The sequence below is a fragment of the Acomys minous genome, assembly GCF_964271855.1.
Source record: "Acomys minous genome assembly, chromosome: 6".
Taxonomy (NCBI): domain Eukaryota; kingdom Metazoa; phylum Chordata; class Mammalia; order Rodentia; family Muridae; genus Acomys; species Acomys minous.
Genome location: NC_140487.1, coordinates 103,822,886 through 103,843,581, shown reverse-complemented (window position 1 = coordinate 103,843,581; position 20,696 = coordinate 103,822,886). Strand labels below are relative to the sequence as shown.

At 47.1% G+C, this 20,696-nt stretch overlaps 1 protein-coding gene and 1 long non-coding RNA gene across 7 annotated transcripts in view; one reads left to right on the top strand and one right to left on the bottom strand.

Moving 5' to 3' along the window:
• Window positions 1–485: 485 nt before the first annotated feature.
• LOC311599592 lies at window positions 486–9,648 on the bottom strand. Of its 5 annotated transcripts, none has more exons than XR_014779955.1 (4): window positions 9,510–9,648; window positions 8,094–8,353; window positions 7,517–7,604; window positions 486–542 (listed from the first exon to the last, which is right to left on the bottom strand). It is a non-coding gene; the product is annotated as an uncharacterized lncRNA (long non-coding RNA). The 5 variants fall into 5 exon arrangements; XR_014779956.1 differs by lacking the exon at window positions 9,510–9,648 and adding an exon at window positions 9,397–9,509; XR_014779957.1 differs by lacking the exon at window positions 9,510–9,648 and adding an exon at window positions 8,969–9,503.
• A 302-nt stretch (window positions 9,649–9,950) lies between these two features.
• Window positions 9,951–20,696, top strand: part of LOC311599591 (uncharacterized protein C1orf94) — a 43,526-nt gene continuing 32,780 nt past the window's right edge. For both annotated transcript variants that reach the window (XM_084785614.1, XM_084785613.1), the window contains exon 1: window positions 9,951–10,266. In XM_084785614.1, the coding sequence (XP_084641740.1) occupies window positions 9,953–10,266 (314 nt within the window). In that variant the 5' untranslated portion in view covers window positions 9,951–9,952. The remainder of the gene's footprint in view (window positions 10,267–20,696) is intronic.

Here is a 20,696-nt window from a genome sequence, read left to right as displayed (position 1 = left end):
ACACCTAGTTTATTATCTTATTACCCCCGTGCAGTCAGGTCATTCAGGGGCCCAAGAGTAACATCTTTTCCTGCTCTCTCTTCCAATGGGGTCAGCCTGGGCTTTACTTTGTAATGCCGAATGTTGTGTTTGTAAACCTGAAAGCCGCCTCTCAGCAGCTCAGCAGTAAATAGCTGAAAGTTACGTTTGTTGGTGACCAGTGTCCCCGTGTAGAAGTCGGGAACGGAAGGATAAAGCAGGAAGCTCCCAGTTGGTGGCTTACTTAAGGTTTCTATGGCTGTGATAAAACACCATGATCAAAAACAACTTGAGAAGAAAAGGGTTTATTTCACCTAACACTTAAGGTCACACATGCTCCACCAATGAGGGAAGTCAGGCCAGGAAAGGTTAATGCAGAAGCAGTGGAGGCGTGCTGCTTACTGGCTTGCTCCCAGTGGCTTGCTCAGCCTGCTTTCTTTCTTTTCTTCCTTCTTTCCTTTCTTTCCTCCTTCCTTCCTTCTTCTTCTTATTAAAGTATATGGATGTTCTTTTTGTATGTATGCCTGCATGACAGAAGAAGGCGTCAGAACCCATTATAGATGGTTGGGAACCACCATGTGGTTGCTGGGAATTGAACTCAGGACCTCTGGAAGAGCAGCCAGCGCTCTTAACCGCTGAGCCATCCCTCCAGCCCCTCAGCCTGCTTTCTGGTAACACCCTGGACCAGCATCCCAAGGGTGGCATCACCCACAGTGAGCTGGACCCCTGCCACATCAAGAAAATGCCCCATGGGCCAATCTGGTGTGGGCATTTTCTCAACTGAGGCTTCCTCTTTCCTTCTTACACTAGCTTAAGTTGACACAGCTAGGCAACCCAGCAGGGATCTTGTGTAGAGTGTCCATCTGCGGAGAGCGCCTGGTGGCTAGCATAGCTCGGGGTAGTAGAGAGGCCAAAATGAGAAGTGATGAGCCAGTCTGATTCTGGCTTTGTTGCTGTCTTCCTGGGCCACTCTTGCAAGCCTTTGCTGCCCAAACATTACCTTTCAAGCCTGGGACAAATGGCTGAAGACCATCTTTAACATATCAAATCGGATGCTGGCCACTAAGTTCCCCATGCATCCCCCAGTCCCTACTGTTACAGGGCCCTCCCAGCTGGCATACCCTACCTCCCCTAGCCCTAAACTTCTCCAGTGCAGGGGCTGGTCCGCTCTTCCCCTAACTGCTTTGCCTTCTATAATCCAACCATTTTGGTTCCCTGGTCTTTTTGTCTACTCCCTTTGCCTGCCCCCCCCCCCCCCCGAGTGCTGCGCCTGGTTCCCCTCTCCTTCCCTCCATCCCCTCACATGGCTCAAGGTCATGCCCTCTCTGGACATGTCCTTATCTCTGACTATACTTTCCTACATATCTACAACAAATATTCTGCTCCACCACACCCTGGCTCAGTCCTGTCCTTTCTTTTTTTTATTTCTTTCTCTCATTCACCAGCCATGTCTTTCTTTATCCCAACTTTAAGGGGAGTCTCATAGGTTGCCATTTTTATAAGACTGCTCATAATAATTGCTGATTATAATCTTGATATATATATGTTAGTACTGAGGGCCAGAGGAATCTTACATGAGTTTTACCCTGTTTTTTTCTCTCTCTTTCTTTCTTTTTTCTTTTAAGTACTGGGGATTGAGCCTAGGGCCCCCATTCATCTACTCATGCTAAGCAAGAGTCCCACCACTGATTATATATATATATATATATATATATATATATATATATATATATATATATACACATATATCCCCAACCTGCATTTCCCTACTCAAAATCCCCTTAACTGCTTGGTTTTTGTTCCTTTGCATATGAAGGCTCACCAGAGCAATCCCAAGGGCATCCAGCAAGTGAGCACAGCACAGCAGGCATTTTAACTCAAGTGCTTCTGTTGCTACCTCCCAGGCTCCTACCTCCCTCAGCTGCCGGCCACAAAGATGCAGTTAGGAGAAATAATCCCGCACCCTCTGCTAGGGGTGGCATGGTGTGTGACGGTGACTGGAGACTGAGAGCACCAAGTCACAGCCTTGCTTTCCAGAGCACTGTGCTGGCTTTCCAGAGCCCTGGGAATGGCTGGCTTGTCTACAGCCTTCATCCATAATTGATACGACATGGCATCAACTTCCTCTTTCTTCTCATATTTTGCACCTCAAGCAATTTGAAGTCCTCAGATGTCCCAGACCCACCTGTAGGCAGTTCCACTCTTTAGATATGAAGGAAATGGGAAAGGGGGAGGGTTATCTTTATAGATTTTTAAAGGAACTTCTGAAAGAATTTGAGGTCTGGAAATTGTATATTAGCCCCACAATAAAAAGAAGAAAATGCCAACATGGGAATCAGTAAATATTTAATTAAATGCAAAATGTAACATTATGTCAGTTTCATTAACTGTCAAATTTGGTAGGCATAAAAACGTCATTACATTTGATAAGGATTTATAGGTTACAGTTTTCTCACTGTGCAAGATTTCCTGAGGAGGCACCAAGACTGGGGAGAAACTGCAGCTGACCATAAATTAAATAAATTACTTGTGGCCAAATAACTTTCAAAAGCAAAATGACAAAAACAAACAAACAAACAAACAAACAAAGGCCAGGTGTGGTGGCACACGCCTTTAATCTCAGCACTGGGGAGGCAGAAGCAGGCAGATTGATGTGAGTTTGAGGCCAGCCTGGTCTACAAAGTGAGCCTAGAACTGCCAAGATAAGACAGAGAAACCCTGTCTTGAAAAACTTGAAACAACAACAACCAAAAAAAAAAAACCTTGCAATTTTCTTTTATATCCGAAACGTTATCTTTCATGTGAGAAGTGGGTAGGTTTCCTAACATTAGCCACATGAGGAAGACGGTGGGTGGGGTTTGGGTTTCAGTTTACTTTCAGATTTTTAGTTTTTTTGCTTTGTTGGAGACAGAGTCTTGCTATGTAGTGGCTAGCCTACTACAACTCATTATGTAGCTGTCTTTTTCCGTATGCATGCTAGGGTAAGTACTTTGAGCTACATCCTATGTTCCATTAAGTTTTTAAAAGAGTCCCAGCCATGCCCACTTCTCTTTTTTTTTTTTATTAATTCATTCATATTACATCTCAATTGTTAGCCCATCCCTTGTATCCTCCCATTCTTCTCTCCCTCCCGCTTTCCTCCTACTCCCCTATGTCTGTGACTGAGGGGGACCTCCTCCCCCTGTTTATGTTCATAGGCTATCAAGTCTCTTCTTGGTAACCTGCTGTCCTTCCTCTGAGTGCCACCAGGCCTCCCCATCAAGGGGACGTGGTCAAAAATGGAGCACCAGAGTTCGCATGAAATTCAGACCCCCACTCTCCACTCAATGGTGGAGAACGTCCTGTCCATCGCATGCCCACTTTTCTAAGTTTCATAAGATAGTCATATTTTGTCAGACATGGGAGTAGCCTTCGGCTGAAGAGTGGGTAGGAACGCTGCCTTCCCCAGAGGTTTGGCATGCAGAAGACCTTGGATTCCGTTTCCAGCACCTCAAAAACCAATAATCCCACCTATAATCCCAGAGCACACCTCTAATCCCAGCATATCCTTGGGAAGCAGAGCCAAAAGGATCAGAATTCCAAGCTTGTCCCTGGGCTACACAAAAGCACATTTACGTTTGGTTTGGTTTGTTTTAAAAAGGAAAGAAAAGTTAAAAAAAAATGGGAAAAGGATGGGGTGGGGACAAGAAAGCAAGACTCCTCCCTAGTGACAGCTAGCATCCACTGGAGACACTGTCATCGCCATGCTAAATTCTGAGCTCCTCCCATATATTGTCTCAGTTGGCACTAGAAACCTCTGAGGTCAGTGTTTTTATTACATCTATTTTGTAGAGGAGCCAACTGAAGGAAGCACAGAGAAGTGAAACAAGTAGCCCAGGGTCATAGTCAGAGTAACGGGGAATTTAAGAACTTTCCCAAGTTAAAAATGGCTCATAAACGAAATGATGTCAGCAGTGACTGTTAATGCCAGGCTTCAAGCCCAGCTAACTCCCTAGGCACTGGGATGAACCTAGTTTGTGCCTTCCCTGCTCTGTACCATGTGCTGGTGGAATGCTTTGCTCCTTTATGAGACAGTAGTCTACCCAGGCTGCAGGATTTCGCTAGTCCTTGTGCCTTGCACTATGGGGGCCTCATGACTGGTGTTCAAAAGTGCAGCTAGTGGGGGAGGTGCTACAGTGCATAAAACACTTGCTGCCCACGCGTGAGAAAGAGTTCATCTCCCCAGCATTCACATAAAAAGCCAAGTGGCTCTAGCAACCCTCTCGTAATCCCAGCATTTGGGAGGCAGAGAGAGATTTCCCTAGGCAAGCTTGCTAGCTAGGCTAAACCACATGAAGAGCTCTGGGTTGGGGGAGAGACACTGTACCAGTAAACCAAGTGAAGAGCAATCAAGGAAGATACCTGAAGTCAGTCAATCTCTGGCCTCTACATGAATGTGTCTGCACGCACTCACTCACGCATGCACGTGCGCGCGCAAACACACACACACACACACACACACACACACACACACACACACACACACACAAACACACACCAAGTGCACATGCATGCACAAAACTAATCGCATCCTGGAGAGGTTCACATGATGATTCCCCCAGTATAGTTAAAATTCTCCCTTGATAGGCTGAAAGGATGGCTCAGAGGTTAAGTGCACTGTCTATTCTTCCAAAGGTCCTGAGTTCAATTCCCAGCAACCGCGTGGTGGCTCGTAATCATCTATAATGAGATCTGGTGCCCTCTTCTGGAATTCAGGCACACATATGGGCAGAATACTGTATACATAATAAATAAATAGTAAAAAAAAAAAATTCTTCCTGGATACACTTATCCCAGAAGCTGTGGATCAGAAACTTCAATAGCACACATGTCAATGTAACTAAAAAAAAAAAAAAAAGGCAAACCAACACACAGTGCTTTGATAGGCCTCTGTGCCAGGTGCTGTTCTAGCAATTACTATGTGTTAAGCAGTTGCTTCCCAATAGAGCATCTAGCACCAGCGCCGTAATACCCAGCCCCAGAGAGTCCCTTCTCTTCTCTCTGCCTCTCCAACATTGGGAACACAGGCAAGTACCACTGTGTCCAGTGTTTTGATTGGGTAATTAGGGTCAAAGGAAAGTGCTAGTGCTTGTATGTCAAACTCTTCGTCCGCCAAGCCATCTCCACCGTCCATAATAATCTTTTAAGAGAAGGACTTTGAGACAGGGTCATGCACACAGAGGACCTCTGTGAAGACAAGGGAGAAGACACCTCTAAGTCTAGGGGAAAGAGATCCTTAGTTTCTTTACAGCTGCTGTTCTAAAAAATACCCAGACAAAAGCCACTTATGGGAGAAAGGATTCCCATAAGTTTTGGCGATAGTCCATCACTGAGGGGATGCCAAGGCCACATGAAGCAGGTGGTCACATTCCATCCACAGTAAAGAGTAGAGAACAGTGACTTCATGCATGCTCAGCCCACGTTCTCCACTCTTATTCAATTCTGGATCCCTCCACAGGGAATGGTGCCACCCACAGTGGGTGGATGTTCCCACTTCAATTACCTTAACCTATGTTGATTATCTTATCACAGTCAAGACGCCCACAAGCCACCCTGACGTAGACAATCCCTCAACAATTTAATTGTCAAGTTGGCAATTAAAACCAATCAGCAAGCTTCTTAATGAGGATAACGCTCCTGATGCCTATACGGTGAATTTCTAGCTGCTAGAACTATTAGAAAGTAAAGCTCTACATTTTAAGCATATTGTGTGATGGCATTAACAAACCAGTATGCCAAAGTACATTGTAGCTCACACCTCAGTTTCTGGTGACAGACAAATCAAAACCTAGTGAAATCTTTTTTTTTATGTTTTTAATTTTTTATATATACATTTATATTATTACACGTAGGTAAAATAAACTACATGAAACAATCAGGAATTATGTTAATGTTACATTCATAATGTTTTGGCTATTTGTATTTGGCAACCTTAAAGAAAACATTTTGCTATCTTGGTGAGTCTAAAATTCTAAACATAAATCAATATCTATAATATCTCATCTCTATCAACTTAAAACATCTGTCTAGACCTAAAAACATGTTAACCTCTAAACAACTAAGCTTAATTGTGAATTCAAATGTGGCAAACCAGCCACTGGGCAAAATGTCCTCTTTTCGACCACTGACAGAATTCTGCCTAAAAATAGGCAAGCTTGGATGCAGGCAGAGTCGATGCCCAAACTCTGCCAAGACAGGGTAAGCAAGTCCTCAATAGTTACTGCCTCACAAATATGTCTGTCAGATATACTGGACCAGAAGGCTGAAGATGATGCTCCGACATTATAGAGTTATGGGTAAGTGTTCAGACAGCAAACTGTCTCTGTCATTTTTTTTTTCATTTCGGAAGCTGCTAACCTGCACTTCTGGTTCACTCTGGTAATTCATTTTATTCCTTCTCAAGTCTCTGATGGGGTTGAAGACCAGATAGCTTAGTGAAATCTTAATGTGAGCCCAAGTAATCTGACTCAAGGGTCTGTGTGTCTTGTATGTTCTTTGTGCTGTGTAACGTAATTCCAGACACAGAGCACCTGAGACATGCCTGGTACAGGTGAAGAACAATTTGTTCTATCTTATTTAAATAAGTGTGTGTGTGTGTGTGTGTGTGTGTGTGTGTGTGTGTGTTCCTCTGGGTGTATATGCGTATGTGGAGGCCAAAGGTCAACACACCAGGTTCCTTTCTCTACCATTCTGATTTTTTTCAGTTAGGGTCTTTCACGGACCATGAAGCGCACTGATTCCACTAGAATTGCTGGCCAGACACACACACACACACACACACACACACACACACACACACACACACACACACCAGTGTCTCAGTTAGGGTTCTTATTGTTGTGATAAAAACACCATAACTAAAAGCAACTTGGGGAGGAAAGGGTTTACTTCAGTTTAGAGTTCTATATTATAGTCTATCATCAAAGGGAGTCAGGGCTGTAACTCAAGGCAAGGGACCAGGAGGTGGGAGGCCGAAGAGGAGTGCTGTTCACTGGCTAGCTCCTCCTGGCTTGCTCAGTTTGGTTTTTATATACCACAAGACCTCCAGTCCAGGGATTTTACCACTTACAGTGGACTGGTCCTTCTCACATCCATCAGTAATTAAGAAAATGCTCCCACAGACTTGCCTCTAGGCCAATCGCCAGGGATGCTCCTGTCGCCCTCTCCCTCCTATGCTGGTTTTATAGGTGTGTGCTGGTGCCTGCCTCTTTCATGTGAGGGTTGGGGAATCTAAACCCAAGCTCCTCCTGCTTCGAGGGCAAGTGCTTTATCTATGGAGCCATCCTCTTTCCAGCCCAAGAACTGAATTTTTAAACGTATGTTAAAAATACAATTAAAATTTCAATAACCCCGTGTGGCGGGTGGCATTCGTATGGGATGTAGCTTTATGCAGTTTTAAAGACAGCACTTAAGGATTTTTCGGCATCTCGCAGCAGCCTGTGTGCTCTGAGAAACCTACCTCTCTCTTTGTTCCCTGTCCCAGCTTCGTTGTTTACTTTTTTTTTCTCCTATCCTTTCTGATTTGGTCCCTCCCGGTACCTGGTTCCCTGTTCAGGAAAAGAAAAAGTAGAGGTGAGGGTGAGGCAGCTTTCTTGAATTCTGTGGCCTGGGCAGTGCAAGGTCTTGGCACTCTGCTCTAAGCATAGGTGTTAGCCAACCAAATGCCAAGCGCCACAAACACTGAGTGACATTTTCAGAACTATTAATATTTCATCAGAAGTGATCACTTTTCCTTTAAATACACTCTCTTAAAAGGTTTTCTACATTCTTAACTATAATTTTATTCAGTCTAGGTCCTCGGAATTTTCCCCAAAGGAGCACATCTTCAATTTCATAATGAAAAACCAAAAAGGAATGAAGCTCGGCTTGCAGAACTCAGAGTCAACAGTTCCAGGAACTCGGCCCCTCTGTAAAGAGCAAAGCTACGCGGTGGGCACCTACAGCATGCCAGACGCTTCTTATGCAGTGTGCCATTAGTTTACCCAGCATGTATTGATTGAGAGCCTACTGTGTGCCAGAAACGTGATAGGACTCACTTTGTAGCTCAGGCTCCCCTGGAATGTAAGAGGATCCTGTCTCAGGCTCCCAAGTGCTGTAGTATGTCCCACCACACCCAACTCAGAAGTGAGATCTTCATAATCCTTTACTTTGCAGCAGCTCTCTGGTCTGTCTGTAATCCTGCTTCTGGCTATTTGGGTTAATAATACACCTCCCTTGGTCAGAATATGGCACCGCCGTGGGAAGAGGCACCGACTCTTTTTCCATCATCTTGTTTCTTCGGTGTCCATCAACTTATCTGGAGGAAACAAGGAAGTACAGTGTCAGATCCCTGTGCCTGGCTTCTCCAGGCTAAGGCTGTCTGCTTCTAATCTCTCTTCCTCCACCTCCTGCTGCTGGCTTTCCAGGGTGGACCTTCGGAGGAGTAGCCACCGCTTTTGGGGTCCAGGGAATGCCTGGCAAAATGCTGTGCAGGCTTTCTCTAAGGAGAAACTTCTTTCTGGCGAGGGAGACAGGACAACGGACTACCGATCCCTAGTAAAGAGTGAGTGAGGTTTGTTGTTGTTGTTTTGTTTTCTATCTCTACCTGCCTCCCAGCCCCAGTGCTGAGGTCCCCTTGGGAGCTAAGGACATTAGGTCAGGTCTAGTCCTGAGCTCTGAAATCCAGCCTCGTTTCTTGAACTCAGGACACAACCATTTATAACTTGGAGACTCCTACCATGTGCGCAGAGTAAAAGGTAGCTTGTGAGCGTGAATAGGATATGATTTGAGCTCAGCCCTTGGCATTCAGTGCTCCCTTAGAAAGGCAGTTAGGATTAAAACCGGAGACCAAGGGTCAGGTCTTCCCCACCCCCGCAGCCGCTGAAGTTTGTTCGCAGTGGTGGGATGGGGACAGCATTTCACTTGGACTTACTTCTAAGGAGAACTCGCTAGGGTCTTGCCAGGTACACCCCGCCCCCACTCCACCTGCGGTCCTTGGGCACAAACGTCCGGCCGGCCCGTGACCCCCGCGCACCGAGCCGCCGAGCCGTTGCGCTTGAACCCACTGAAAGAATCCCAGCTCTCGACGGCAGGGGTGTGGGAGCTACTGGCACGCAAATCTGCTGACCCCGCCCGAGCCCGCCCTGCCCAATCGGCGCCCTTTTAAGGGTTGAGACCCTCTGTGGTGTGGTCGCAACTCTGCGCGGGGAGCGCGACAGGTGTCCTCTAGGGACCTGGACCAGGCTCACTGCCAGCACACCACCATACTGGAGATTTCTTTCCTGGGAGGCAGAAAAGCTGTAGCAGCAGCAGATAGAGAGAGGGACAGAAGGGGGCGGCCAGGAGAACTAAAGCCAGGACCTGCGGTGGGCGGGAGCCGTTAGCCCTCTTCGTGCACTGGGTTTTTGGGAAGGTGGGAGGTGGCAGTGCTATGGCCCGCCCAGACCCTGTCTAGTACAGTGCCCGGCCCTTACCCAGCGCTTCTGGCGGCTTGGCAGGCGAAAATGGGCTGAGTCTCATGCCCTGAAAAGTGTCACAGGGGTGTCGCAAAGGGGGAGTGCGGGGGTTCTGTGGGGAGAGCCAGTCTCCGCCCCGCCCCCTCCAGCCATTCCCAGATGTCATTCTGCCTGTCCAGGCGCTTGGTTCCTGAGTTCGGGGGCATTCCACGGTTACTAAGTTACTGGTTTTTGTTGACTTTTAAATATTTTCTTCTACGGGAGACGGGGAGGGGGGCAAAAGTCAGGAAAGAGCAAATAAAAACAAGTCAACATAAGCCCCCTCTCCCCAGAAGAAAGTTTCCCCCTACTCCTTATCCCCACCCAGACCAAAGGCCTCTGAAACTCGCCCCTTGGCTGGAGCAACAACCAGCCAGAACTGACTACTTCCCAGGCCCAGTTTTCAGCTCCCTTTCTGGTGAATGAGGGCTGGTGGTGGACAGTCCCTTTGTCTCCCAGCCCTGGGTGGACAAAGGGGCTTCCGGAAAGAGAGGAAGAGGATGGCCAGTGCAAATGGTCTCCCTCCATCCTCGGCCCTGGTGGCCAAGCGTTCCTCCGCCCTGGGGCCATTCCCCAGATACGTCTGGATCCACCAGGACACACCCCAGGATAGCCTAGACAAGATTTGCCATGACATCTGGAAGAGAGTTCAGGGCTTGCCTGAGTCCCTGCAGCCCAGGACCTCGCTGGAGAAACTCTCTGTCCCCATGACTGCGACTGTCAGCTTCCCAGAAGAGTGAGTAGTTCCCCGTTTGGTTGGTTATCAAGGAAAGAAGGGGGGAGGGGGAGTGAAGTCTGGCTTTGGGTTGAATGTTCTAGCTCAGGGTTAAATTCTCCATTCCCACAATCCCAAATCTCTGCCGGTTGGAGGAGCGCTGGCCAAGGTGCTGAAGTTTCAGGGGAGAGGAAAGATCATTCTGGCACATCTTTGCCAGCAACTAGGGAGCCGTTTCTCACCCTAAAGGCATAGGTGACTAAGATGAAGATCTGGGGCCCTCGCAAGAGTGTTCTCACCAAGCCTAAGGGTTAGATGACTCAGTACTGTCCCCAGAGGCAACTAGATGGTCTTTCCCCCTCTCTCCCAAGGAAAGTCCAGGCATTGGCACAGATGAGTCTGGTGGTTGGAAACCACATCTGGAGTCCCCTAATACAGAGAGCAGCTGTCCCATTCAGCTTCCACAGAGCTACTGCAAGAGCGCACATCAAAATATTTACTGGGAAGGCATTGACATATTCAGAGGACATAATAGAAAATTAAAGTGCGGGAAGATGGCTGTAAATAGCTGGTTTCCCGGATGGGAAATCCCGTGTCTGGGAAATACAGAGCTAAGTGTTTCTGTACTGGGAAGTTGAGAAGATATCGTTGGGACTGGGTTTTGGAGCAGAGAGGGGAAAGGAGCGCGCATCAGCTGTGGTGATTAATGCCGCTGCTGAGTACCCTTTCAAGGCTCTGCATCTTCCAAGTGGGCTGCAAGCATTGATTAATCCTCCCAGCATCCCTATGACACAGGTATTAGTGTCCCCATTTTACAGATGGATTAAGTGTTTATAATTAAGTGCTAATTAAAGACCAAGTGATAATTAAGTGTTGTCTGGCCCCGACACATGCTCCAACGCAGTTCAGAGATGCTCCGGAATAAGGGAACCACTCAGGCATTTATCAGCTGCCTCTGTTTTCAGGGCTCTCTAAGCAATACCTGAGAGGGAAAGCAAAGTATAGATGCTCCGGTCTGCACTTGCTACAGGCCCATTGCAAGCTCCTTTGCTTGTTGCAGATAAAGGTGGAAGGCATGCTGGTTGCTTCTGGTTCCTCTGCCCTGTGCTCAGCAGCATGCGGCTTGGAGGGAAAAGGCCTTCCTCCAGCCAGAATCCTGTGGCTAGTCTGTTCAGGGGCACTGAGCTCCTATGGCCTGTTCATTGCCATCTGCTTTGGGACAGTGCCTTGGCACAGGAAACCCTGGGTCTGTACTCAGCTCTCTCAGTGGCCAAGGAGCTGATTGTCCACTTTCTGGATCAAAGGTCAGCACAATTTCCAGTAGAAAGCCCCCTTCTCTGCCAGGTCACACCAAATTCATGGAGACAGACTCTACTTCCAGTCTGCACTTGGCCGGAAATTGAACTGGCCTACCTTTGGCAGTTGCTTCACTCCATTTGGCCTTGATTTCCTCATCTGCAAATTAAGGATGATGCGCCCTGCCTTGTCCACCTCAGAGTCGATAACAAGGGTCAAATGTGATGAGAAACAAAGAAATGAAAGACGCATTATATAAACAAGGCTGCTTTGGCGGGTGAGGGGGATTACTGCAGCTTCCTCTGATTTCCAAGACAGGGTTTCTCTGTGTAGCCTTGGCTGTCCTGACTCCATTTGTGGACCCAGGCTGGCCTCAAACTCATAGTGATTCACTTGTCTCTGCCTCCTGAGTGCTGGGATTAAAGGTGTGTACCACCGCACCCGGCTGTTGCTGTTGGCTTTCATCTAGGGTTTTCATGTTACTCTCCAAGAGTTGGGAGTCCTTCAGATGGCCATCCTGGAGTCAAGCTGGCTGTTTGCTGGGCCAGTATTCTCCCTCTCTCCCTCCCTCCCTCCCTCCCTCCCTCCCTCCCTCCACCTCACATGCTTCAGCCCGAGCTGTTCAGGCTTTTGTCAATTTTACTAACTGGAGTTCTGAGTATGGTTGCATTTGAAAGAGTTATGAGACTGAAAAGAGACCGGGGAATCCATTGACTTAGATGAATAAACCACATCATAATTCTGTAGCTACCCACCCAGCAGAACACAATGAACACCTCTTGAAAGCCAACCCTGCTGCTGTAGTCAGATAACCAGGCTCAGTCAGCCCTGTGTCCACTGCAGAACCTGTGACTGTGCGATTGATCTGAGCTTTGGTTTCCTCATCTGCCCAATCTGGGGTGGTGGTGGCTGTGGGGAGGGGTGGTAGGGGTTGCTGGAGGTGACAAGTCAGGATTGTTCCATGGTCCTGCTACTAATTAGGATCGATAGATCCCTTCTAAGAACGGCAGTTATAATCTCTGTAAACCCTGCAGTATTTCCAGGGCGGGAGGGGGAAGGGGCACGGCAGACTTCTATTTTCTTCCCTCAGGGACAGTGGCTAAGGCCTGGAGCATAGTTTTTGCTATAGCTGAGCCTGTTGGGAAGGCTCCTCTTGGTTTTTATAGATTTTAAAACTACTTTTACCAGTTCCTATATGGAAGTTTAAGAAACATCCTCAGTCTTTGTTAAGATGGCAGCGAGACAGCAGTCTACCTTAAGAATGTTTAAATAAACAAACTTTATAGATTATCTTAATACTTAAAGACTAAGATTAATTTAGGTTTTATCCCTGTTAAGTTGGAGTGTTAAAAACATAAGCACAGTCAAAAAATAGAGCAGAACAGTTTTTGTATAATCAATAACATCACATTTAGAAAATAAGGCTAAATATATTTATAAGGAGGTGATTTAAGTTTTAACATCATAAACAAATGAATGTTAATACAACAGAACATTGAAGAATAATTTTAAAAAACAGTATCAAACTCTTTAAGCAGGATGCCTGTAGCTGAATCTGGGGTAGCTGGTGACAGGAGGAACAACATTTATTTACTTGTCTAGGGATTAGTAAAGATAGAAGTTAGAAACAAAAATATTTTGGATTAGGGTAAACACATAGCCTTAAAATGTGAAAGTCAAAATTAAGTAACCATTGTAAAAACCTAGAAGCAGCATTTGGAGTTTAGCAAGGTTTTGAACAGGGTTGGTGAGAGTATTTATGATATCCGAAAAACAAAGATGGCAGTTAGTCATGTGGTTGCCCTTAACAAAGATGGCGGCTAGTCACGTAACTGCCCTTAAAGATGGCTTGGAGGCCAAGTGCTCCAACCTCCTCTATCCTGAACTAACATGGCAACTGCCACATGTTGTGAGCAACCAGTGGTGGGCAGATTTGAAAATGTTGTCAGGCTGCCAGGATGTCTAGCTGCTATAGCTCCCAGAGTGTGTGTGTGTGTATCGGGGGGGGGGGGGCACAAGGTTGTACAGCAGGGTGCAGTGACCAGGTACCAGAGAGAGAGAGAGAGAGAGAGAGAGAGAGAGAGAGAGAGAGAGAGAGAGAAAGAGAGAATTAAGAGAGAGAGAGAGAGAGCCACGAGGAGGGTATGGCCTTTATAATCTTGGGTAGGGCCACGCCCCCGGGGCAAGTAGTCAATGACATCACAGGCGGACTGAAGCAGAATCCTAACAGTAGGTACCCTTTTGGAGGGAGGGGGAATATATATATGTACAAATCTTCAAACCCCAAAAAAATTAATTAGGGAAGTGAGAGTCCATGTGCATGTAGATGTTAATTTCCATAATTATCAAACTGTGCCACTTTGGTTTCAGCTGCTCCCCTCCACCTTGTAAATGAAAATAATTCTCATCTATTTGTTTGTTTTCTTGAGACAGGGTCTCACTGTGCAGCCCAGACTGTCCTGGAATTCATTAGATATCCCAGGATGAGCTCAAACCCACATCCTCCCAGATGTTAAAATACTTTGTTACAGAGGAGTAGGCTGAGATTTAAAGACATTCCTCTGCCCGAGTTCTGAGGTTCTACTCTTTTTCCCCCTCAGAGACAGAAACTATAGCCTTAGTTGTCCTGGACTCGCTTTGAGGACCAGGCTGGCCTTGAACTCACAGTGATCCACCTGCCTCTGCCTCCCAAGTATTGAGATTAAAGGCATGCACCATCTACTCTTAATAAAGGGTAGAATTTCAGAAACGAAGCACCAGACCATCTTGGCTTAGCTGTGAAGGGGAGAGGGGAATGTTGAATGTCAGAAATGAAGTTCTTAACCATCTTGGGCCCAACTGTGACTGGGATGAATGTCTTCCCCTAAAACATGAGGCATTTCCATGCAGTTTACATGAGAACCCTATGTTCTGAGTGATCACAGACTTTAAAACCAGAGGGCATGCCATGGTGTCTTGTGTGTCCAGGCAATGTGACACTACCTTGTTCTTTTTCCTGCCTATTCTGTACAGCTGGGTTTGGTGGCTGTCTCTTCTCAGAGTAGCTAAGAAAGTTCTTGAATCTTGTTATTCATGAATTTTAAAGATGCTTTTAGAATATTTATGTGTATGTCTGTGCAACATATGCCTGGTGTCCACAGAGGTCAGAAGGGGGCGTAGGATCCTTTTCAATCTGGAGTTGCAGACAGTTGTGAGCTGCCATATGGACAGTGGGAATTGAAGCTGGGTCTTCTGGGAGAGTGCTCTTAAACCACTGAGGCATCTCTCCAGTCTCCAGAAAAGAATGCCCAACCCTGTCCTTAAATATCACTGAAACACGGACGTGAGGCCGTGGAGGCCATCCTGAATTGCCTGAGTCACTTCCTTGCTGTCCTTGTCAAGAAGTCACCCACTCCCTCTCTCTGATGGAGAAATGTCGTCCCGAGGCTGTCAGCTCTCTCAAAGGGACTTGCTTTGCCCATTGCTGAACTCTGTCCCCATCAAACTAACTGATCTTGTATTCTTTTTTCTTGGGGCTCCAGAATCAATCTCTCCTCTCTGCAGTGCTTTAGGTGGTAAAGGATAGCAGCAGATCCCTCCCAGGACTCCTTTTGTCTATGTTTTCGCTAGCCGAACACCCATGAATTTCTCTTCCACTTTAACTGACTCACTGGTTGGATTCCCTGCTTATGTTGCGGGTGCTCATGGCAGTGGGATGCCAAGAATCAAGTGCAGATATGTGAATGGAATCAGTGCGTGCTGACTGTATGCCCTCCTCTCTGTTATATATTCCTGCTACTGATGATTGACACGCCACAGTCTCCACGTTCCTTTTCATGCTGAGTTTGCACTATGGGCACCTAGGAGTCCATTTATTCAATAAAAAAAGTCTTTATTAAGTAGGTACTGTGTGCCTGGTACAGTGCTAAGTGATGGGGACAACTACTATGGTAACTGTAGAATGTGACGATGTTCTCACTGGAGGAGATCACTGGGATGCACGCAAAAGCGGAGAGATGATTTTTTTCAGATAGCAACAAGTGCAGGTGGAAGCAGCATCCTGCTAAGTAACAGCAAGAGACCCGTTAGGCTGAAGTGTAGAATCTGTTGAGCTGAGTCTCAGATGCCAGCAAAGCAGCCGGCTCTCTGACAGTCCTGGAAGAAACATGTAGGTGGAGGATGGGGGACATAGGGGGGACTCGAGGGGGGAGGCACAGAAAGCACAAAGAGCCTGAGGGGATGAGATGAGCTCTGGGAAAGATGGTGCTGCTGGAGGGCCCTGGAGGATGAGGACACGGCAGCAGTTAATGCCCAAATCGGGCTGGTGAGGTCTTATGAGACCTCAGAGAGCCACTGTACAGCGCTGAGATCTACTGCGTGTGTGCGCTGACTCTCTCTGGGAGTTTTTCAGAGATCCCTTTAGTTTCTGCACAGGGATGGCTTACGGTGTGTGAGAGAAGCCAGAGGTCTGTGGGACCAGTAGGCCAGTCGAGGCCCACATGGCAGAGTATCTGGACCACAGTGACTACCCACAGATGGAAGCAGTGGGCGGTTTTATGTGTAATATGAGGGAGCCAGGGACCCCACTGATGGCTTGGACACACAGAGACACCGAGGTGGGATGTGGGTTTCTAGCTTGGGTTACTGGTTGAACAATGGCGCCTTTTAAAGAGGTGGGGAGAAAGTGGGGAGAAATGGGTTTTGGCAAGAAATCAATAGTTCTGTCTAGAGTCAATTAAACTCCAGAATCTTGCTCAGTTATCTTTTAATTAGCCTTAAATTCGGGCTTAGAGAATTGTGGCAAGCCACTTACTGAGTCATATTCGAGGATTACATCTTCATTCATTCGCCACAGCGTCGCTAATAAAATTCCTCAGCCTCAGAGTGGGGTGCTTTGGGTTTCCTTGTAGCTCCACTGCTCTGACTGCAGGGCAGTGCTCATTCATTTCTGTTTGCCTTGATTCCTTCAGTGAATGCCTGCCATCGCCTTCCTTCTGGAGGCCCAGTGCTGGACCTCAGAGACACAAGGCTAAGAGGGGGGCGGGGGAATCCCCTTCCTTTGAATGGCTGCCAGGCCAGAGAGTAAGATGGGACAGAGACTCATCGTCAGACAGCAGCAACACCCAGGAGACATTTAACGTGCGCTTACTGTCTTCAAGAGCATGTTTTGGTGACAACGTTATTTTGTGATGGAGAGAGGAGACAGGGCCTGACAGTGTCTTGCAAAGGCCAGAGGGTGATGTGTGACAATGAGCATGCTAATGATTGAGGCTTGGGGAAGGCTTTCAGGAGAGATTGGGTGCCCCTGCACTGTGAGTGTAGCAGGAGACGTGGGTACGGTTCCCTGGCAAGAGATGCTGCCATCATTAACGGTGGCTTCACTGTCAAGGCTTCTCAAATTCAGTGTGTCCCTGGCCTTGAGGATAGAGAAGGTAGAGCTTGTGGAAAGAGTCCAGCAAGTTTGGGGGAAGGACAGGAACTTCCAAACGCACCGTGGGAGAGGAAGGGAGCGGGAAGGCAATCCTGTGCTGGCTGGCTATAACTAGTTTCCCCGACTGCTTCCAGGCCCTTCCTGGGCGCCAGAGCTTGTCAAGTCAGGTAGAACCTGGTTTGCAGAGTTCAAAGGCTTTGCCGAGGACCGTGCCAAGCCAGAGTCTAGCAGGAATATTAAAGTCTGCAGGAAGAAATCTATATAAAGAATTAAAAAAAAAAAAAAACAAGAAACAAACAAAACAACAACACACACAAAGCAAAATCAGCCAGAGCCCGGAATCCTGATGCTTGCGTTGACACTCACTTGTTCCAGCAGGACCCTTGCTCGAGCCAATCTACACAGGGCAAGTGCTGGAGCCTTGCCTTGTTTGAAGGACTCTCCCAACAGGGCAATTCCTTCTACCTTTGTTATTAAGCAATTGAGTGGATTTACTTTGCTAGAAATATAGCTTCAGGTGCACACTGTCTTTTACTACTATCTTGCAAGTTTAGAGCCTGGTGATGAGACCCACACACAGAGATCCAGACTGATGTCCCATTCTAGGAGTCAGCTCTGGGTATCTTTGTGGTCTAAGGTGACAAGCCATGCCTTCCTCCTTTGCAAGGGTCAACACCTCCTTGAGAGTCCGTGGAAGGCAGTTGGGCATCATGCTGCCGGACCACATGCTTCCATATCTCTCAGAAGTTAGAGACCCTGTGGGCTGCAGGTTGAGCTCCATAAACAGAGTGACTCTCTCCTGAGCTTCCCAATTTGAGTCTCAGCACCTTGTTCCGTTGACATCGTGATACCCACATCGTTGCTTGTCACATGAACGAGTGTACGGCACTCACAGTTCAAGGAAAACAGAACCAGGAATGAGCCCAGAAGACCGGTGCTTTGTGTTGAAGGTCACTGGTCCCAGTATTCAAGTCTTCCACACTGGAGAAGCCAAAGAGACCTAGGGAACCAAGGCACCGTCTTGTTTGAATGGCTCTTCCAACAGAGCACTTCTTTCTCCAGCTGTTATTAAGGGGTTAAGTGAGCTGGGGAGACATAGGCTCAAGAGCCCTTGGCCTTTCTCCTCTGGTTCCTATCACCAGGGCCTTGAAGTCATTGCTTTCTCAATTGTGTCATTTCTGCCACTATTTACTTTCTTGTTCTGGTGTATTTGTCCCTCTCCCTGCAGGAGGTCCTCCACCCGCCACCAACTTCCTCCTCCTGACGCTTGTTAAGGGCTCTGCTCAAACATCTCCCACTGGCCTTGGTTCTTTTGCCTAAGCCTTCAGGAGTCTGTATTAAGTGTGTATAGTGTCTCTAAGACATACATCTTGCTGTTCTCCTTCCGTGTTCATTCTGTAATCCAAGACGAACACCAGCAGGCATACAGGGCCTTGCCTCTACTCAGGCTACTCAACTATCAGGAATGCCTTTCTCCTGTTTGCCTGCTGCAACCCCACCTGCTCTTAAAAACCGGGATGATTATGCTATCTTCTGTATCACCTCACCCTGTCTCTCTGTAACTAAGGATTGGACTGAGGACCTGGCAAGTGTACTGTCCCTAAGCTTCCTCTACAGAGATTTTCTGGGCACCTCAGTAGTTTAAACAAACAGGTATACTCTACTTCTTCCTTAAGGGTTTTCTACAATTCCCAGATGGCAGAAAACAGGCAGGTGAGTTAGAATCATAGCCCTCCCCAACGGAAACCAAGTTACTTAGGATGTGTCCCTTGTTGTCCTGATCTGAAAAATGGAGAAGGGTTGTGTTGGCCGGGTAATAAGTGTAATGCCTACATGGCACCTGGAATAAGAAAAGAGCTCTTCCCCTTGCTGTCATTATTACCGCCACCACATGATTGTCATCATGACTGTCACAATGTCAACACCATCATTGTCATCATCATTACCATTGCCACCATCATAATCATGGCTGTTACTATCTTCATTCATCATGATCATCATCATTATTATTATTATCATTACATGCACAATCCTTAACAACATCGTATCATCATGATCATCATCACCACTATTAGCAGCAGCATTCCCATGGCTGTTACTATTATCATCTTTATATCATCATCACCATCACCATCATCACTAATCACACCGCCATCATCATTACCATTATCACAATTGTCAACATCATCACTATCATCACATGGCCATCATTGTTGTCATTGTAACCATCATCATCACCATTGCCATCACTATCAACGTGCTCCTCCTCCTCTTCCTCACCACCATCGCTGCCGCCACCACCACCACCACCACCACCATAATTACCTTCACCATCAAGAATGCAAGGGAGAGAAGAGAGTTTATGTCTCTTGAATCAAGCTGAAGGAAACTACTCAAGTAAGAAAAAGAGATTCTTGGGAACCATGGCAAAGATGAAGAACGGGTCTGAGTGATTCTGTAACTCTTTAGTGTCTAATGGGAGAAAGCATAGGAGATAATCACAAGAGGTGAATGTCTCCCTGGCACCAAGGACAGAGTGGTATGGTCTTTATAATGGTGACGGAATTGGAGGGCCAAATTGAAGCCAGTTTCCTCGTTGCCTGTTGTCCAAAGGCACAGCTGTCAGCTCCTTCCTTATATGGGAGTCTTGGCATTCTGATGAGGTGATGGTCACCTGATGCATACTGTACACTGCCTCTTGGCAACGGCCCCCTCCAGCACTGCACCATGAGGTTCCTTAAGGACGGAGATTGTGTCTTACTCATCTTTGTCTCTCCAGTGTCCAGCCAAGTTCCTGGCACTCCATGATTATGCAGTATGTATGAATGAGGGAGGAAGTGGATGACGGATGAGCCATTAAAATGCCACCTTGAGGAGAGTGAGGCCGAGAGGTGGCTAGGATCCAAGCAAAGGGTCACAGCCATCAGAGAGAGAGCACTGAGGCATGTAGGAAGAGAATACTGTGCAAGCCAGGACAAGTCAGGTTTTGTCCTTCTGCCTCAGGCTGCATTAAAAGGAGTTAGTAACTTGCAGGCGTGAGGCTCCATGCGTCAGTGTACTCTTATTTCCTTTTCCTAGCTATTAACTCTCATTTTGTGAAGGGTTGATGAGGCTCAAAGAGGTTAGGCAACCTGACCAGCTGGAAGGGAGCCGAGGAAAAACAGAAATCCTGAAGGGTGTGGGTGCCTGAGCTCACCGGACAACAGCAGGCACCCTTCTCAACAGCCTGCTTAGCATCAGGAGCCAGGAGCAGGGAAGGAAGACGAATCACGATTAACGCCTCGCTTCCCGTGTCCCCTTTTGTAATTTAATTTTATGGATTCGAGAGCTGAGTCGCAGGTTGTGGGAGCCTGCAGAGATGGGGCCACCGGTGGTTTCCTTTAATCCCCCTTTTAATATCTTTGTTGCAGCCTTCTTTCCAATTCAGCTCCCAAGTCACATTAAAAAAAAAAACCTCTTCCTTGGGGTAAGCCTTCCCTTATTAAACAGATTCAAATGAAAAGTTTTAAAGATAATTTGAACAATAAGAATCACTCGGTCGCTCCCAGCCAAAGCTCCTTTATTGCTGTATTTATCCCCAGTACTTCCTGTCTTATTCAGCAGCTCACTGAGCCCTCACTGCCCAAGCCCAGCTCCCCCAGGCGCCTTGGCCCCACTCTGCACTTGCTCCTCTCAGGGAGACTGGAGGAAAGGGGGTGCGGTATGGCGAGGCCTGTCTCACTTTCCACTTGCCAAGGACTGATAG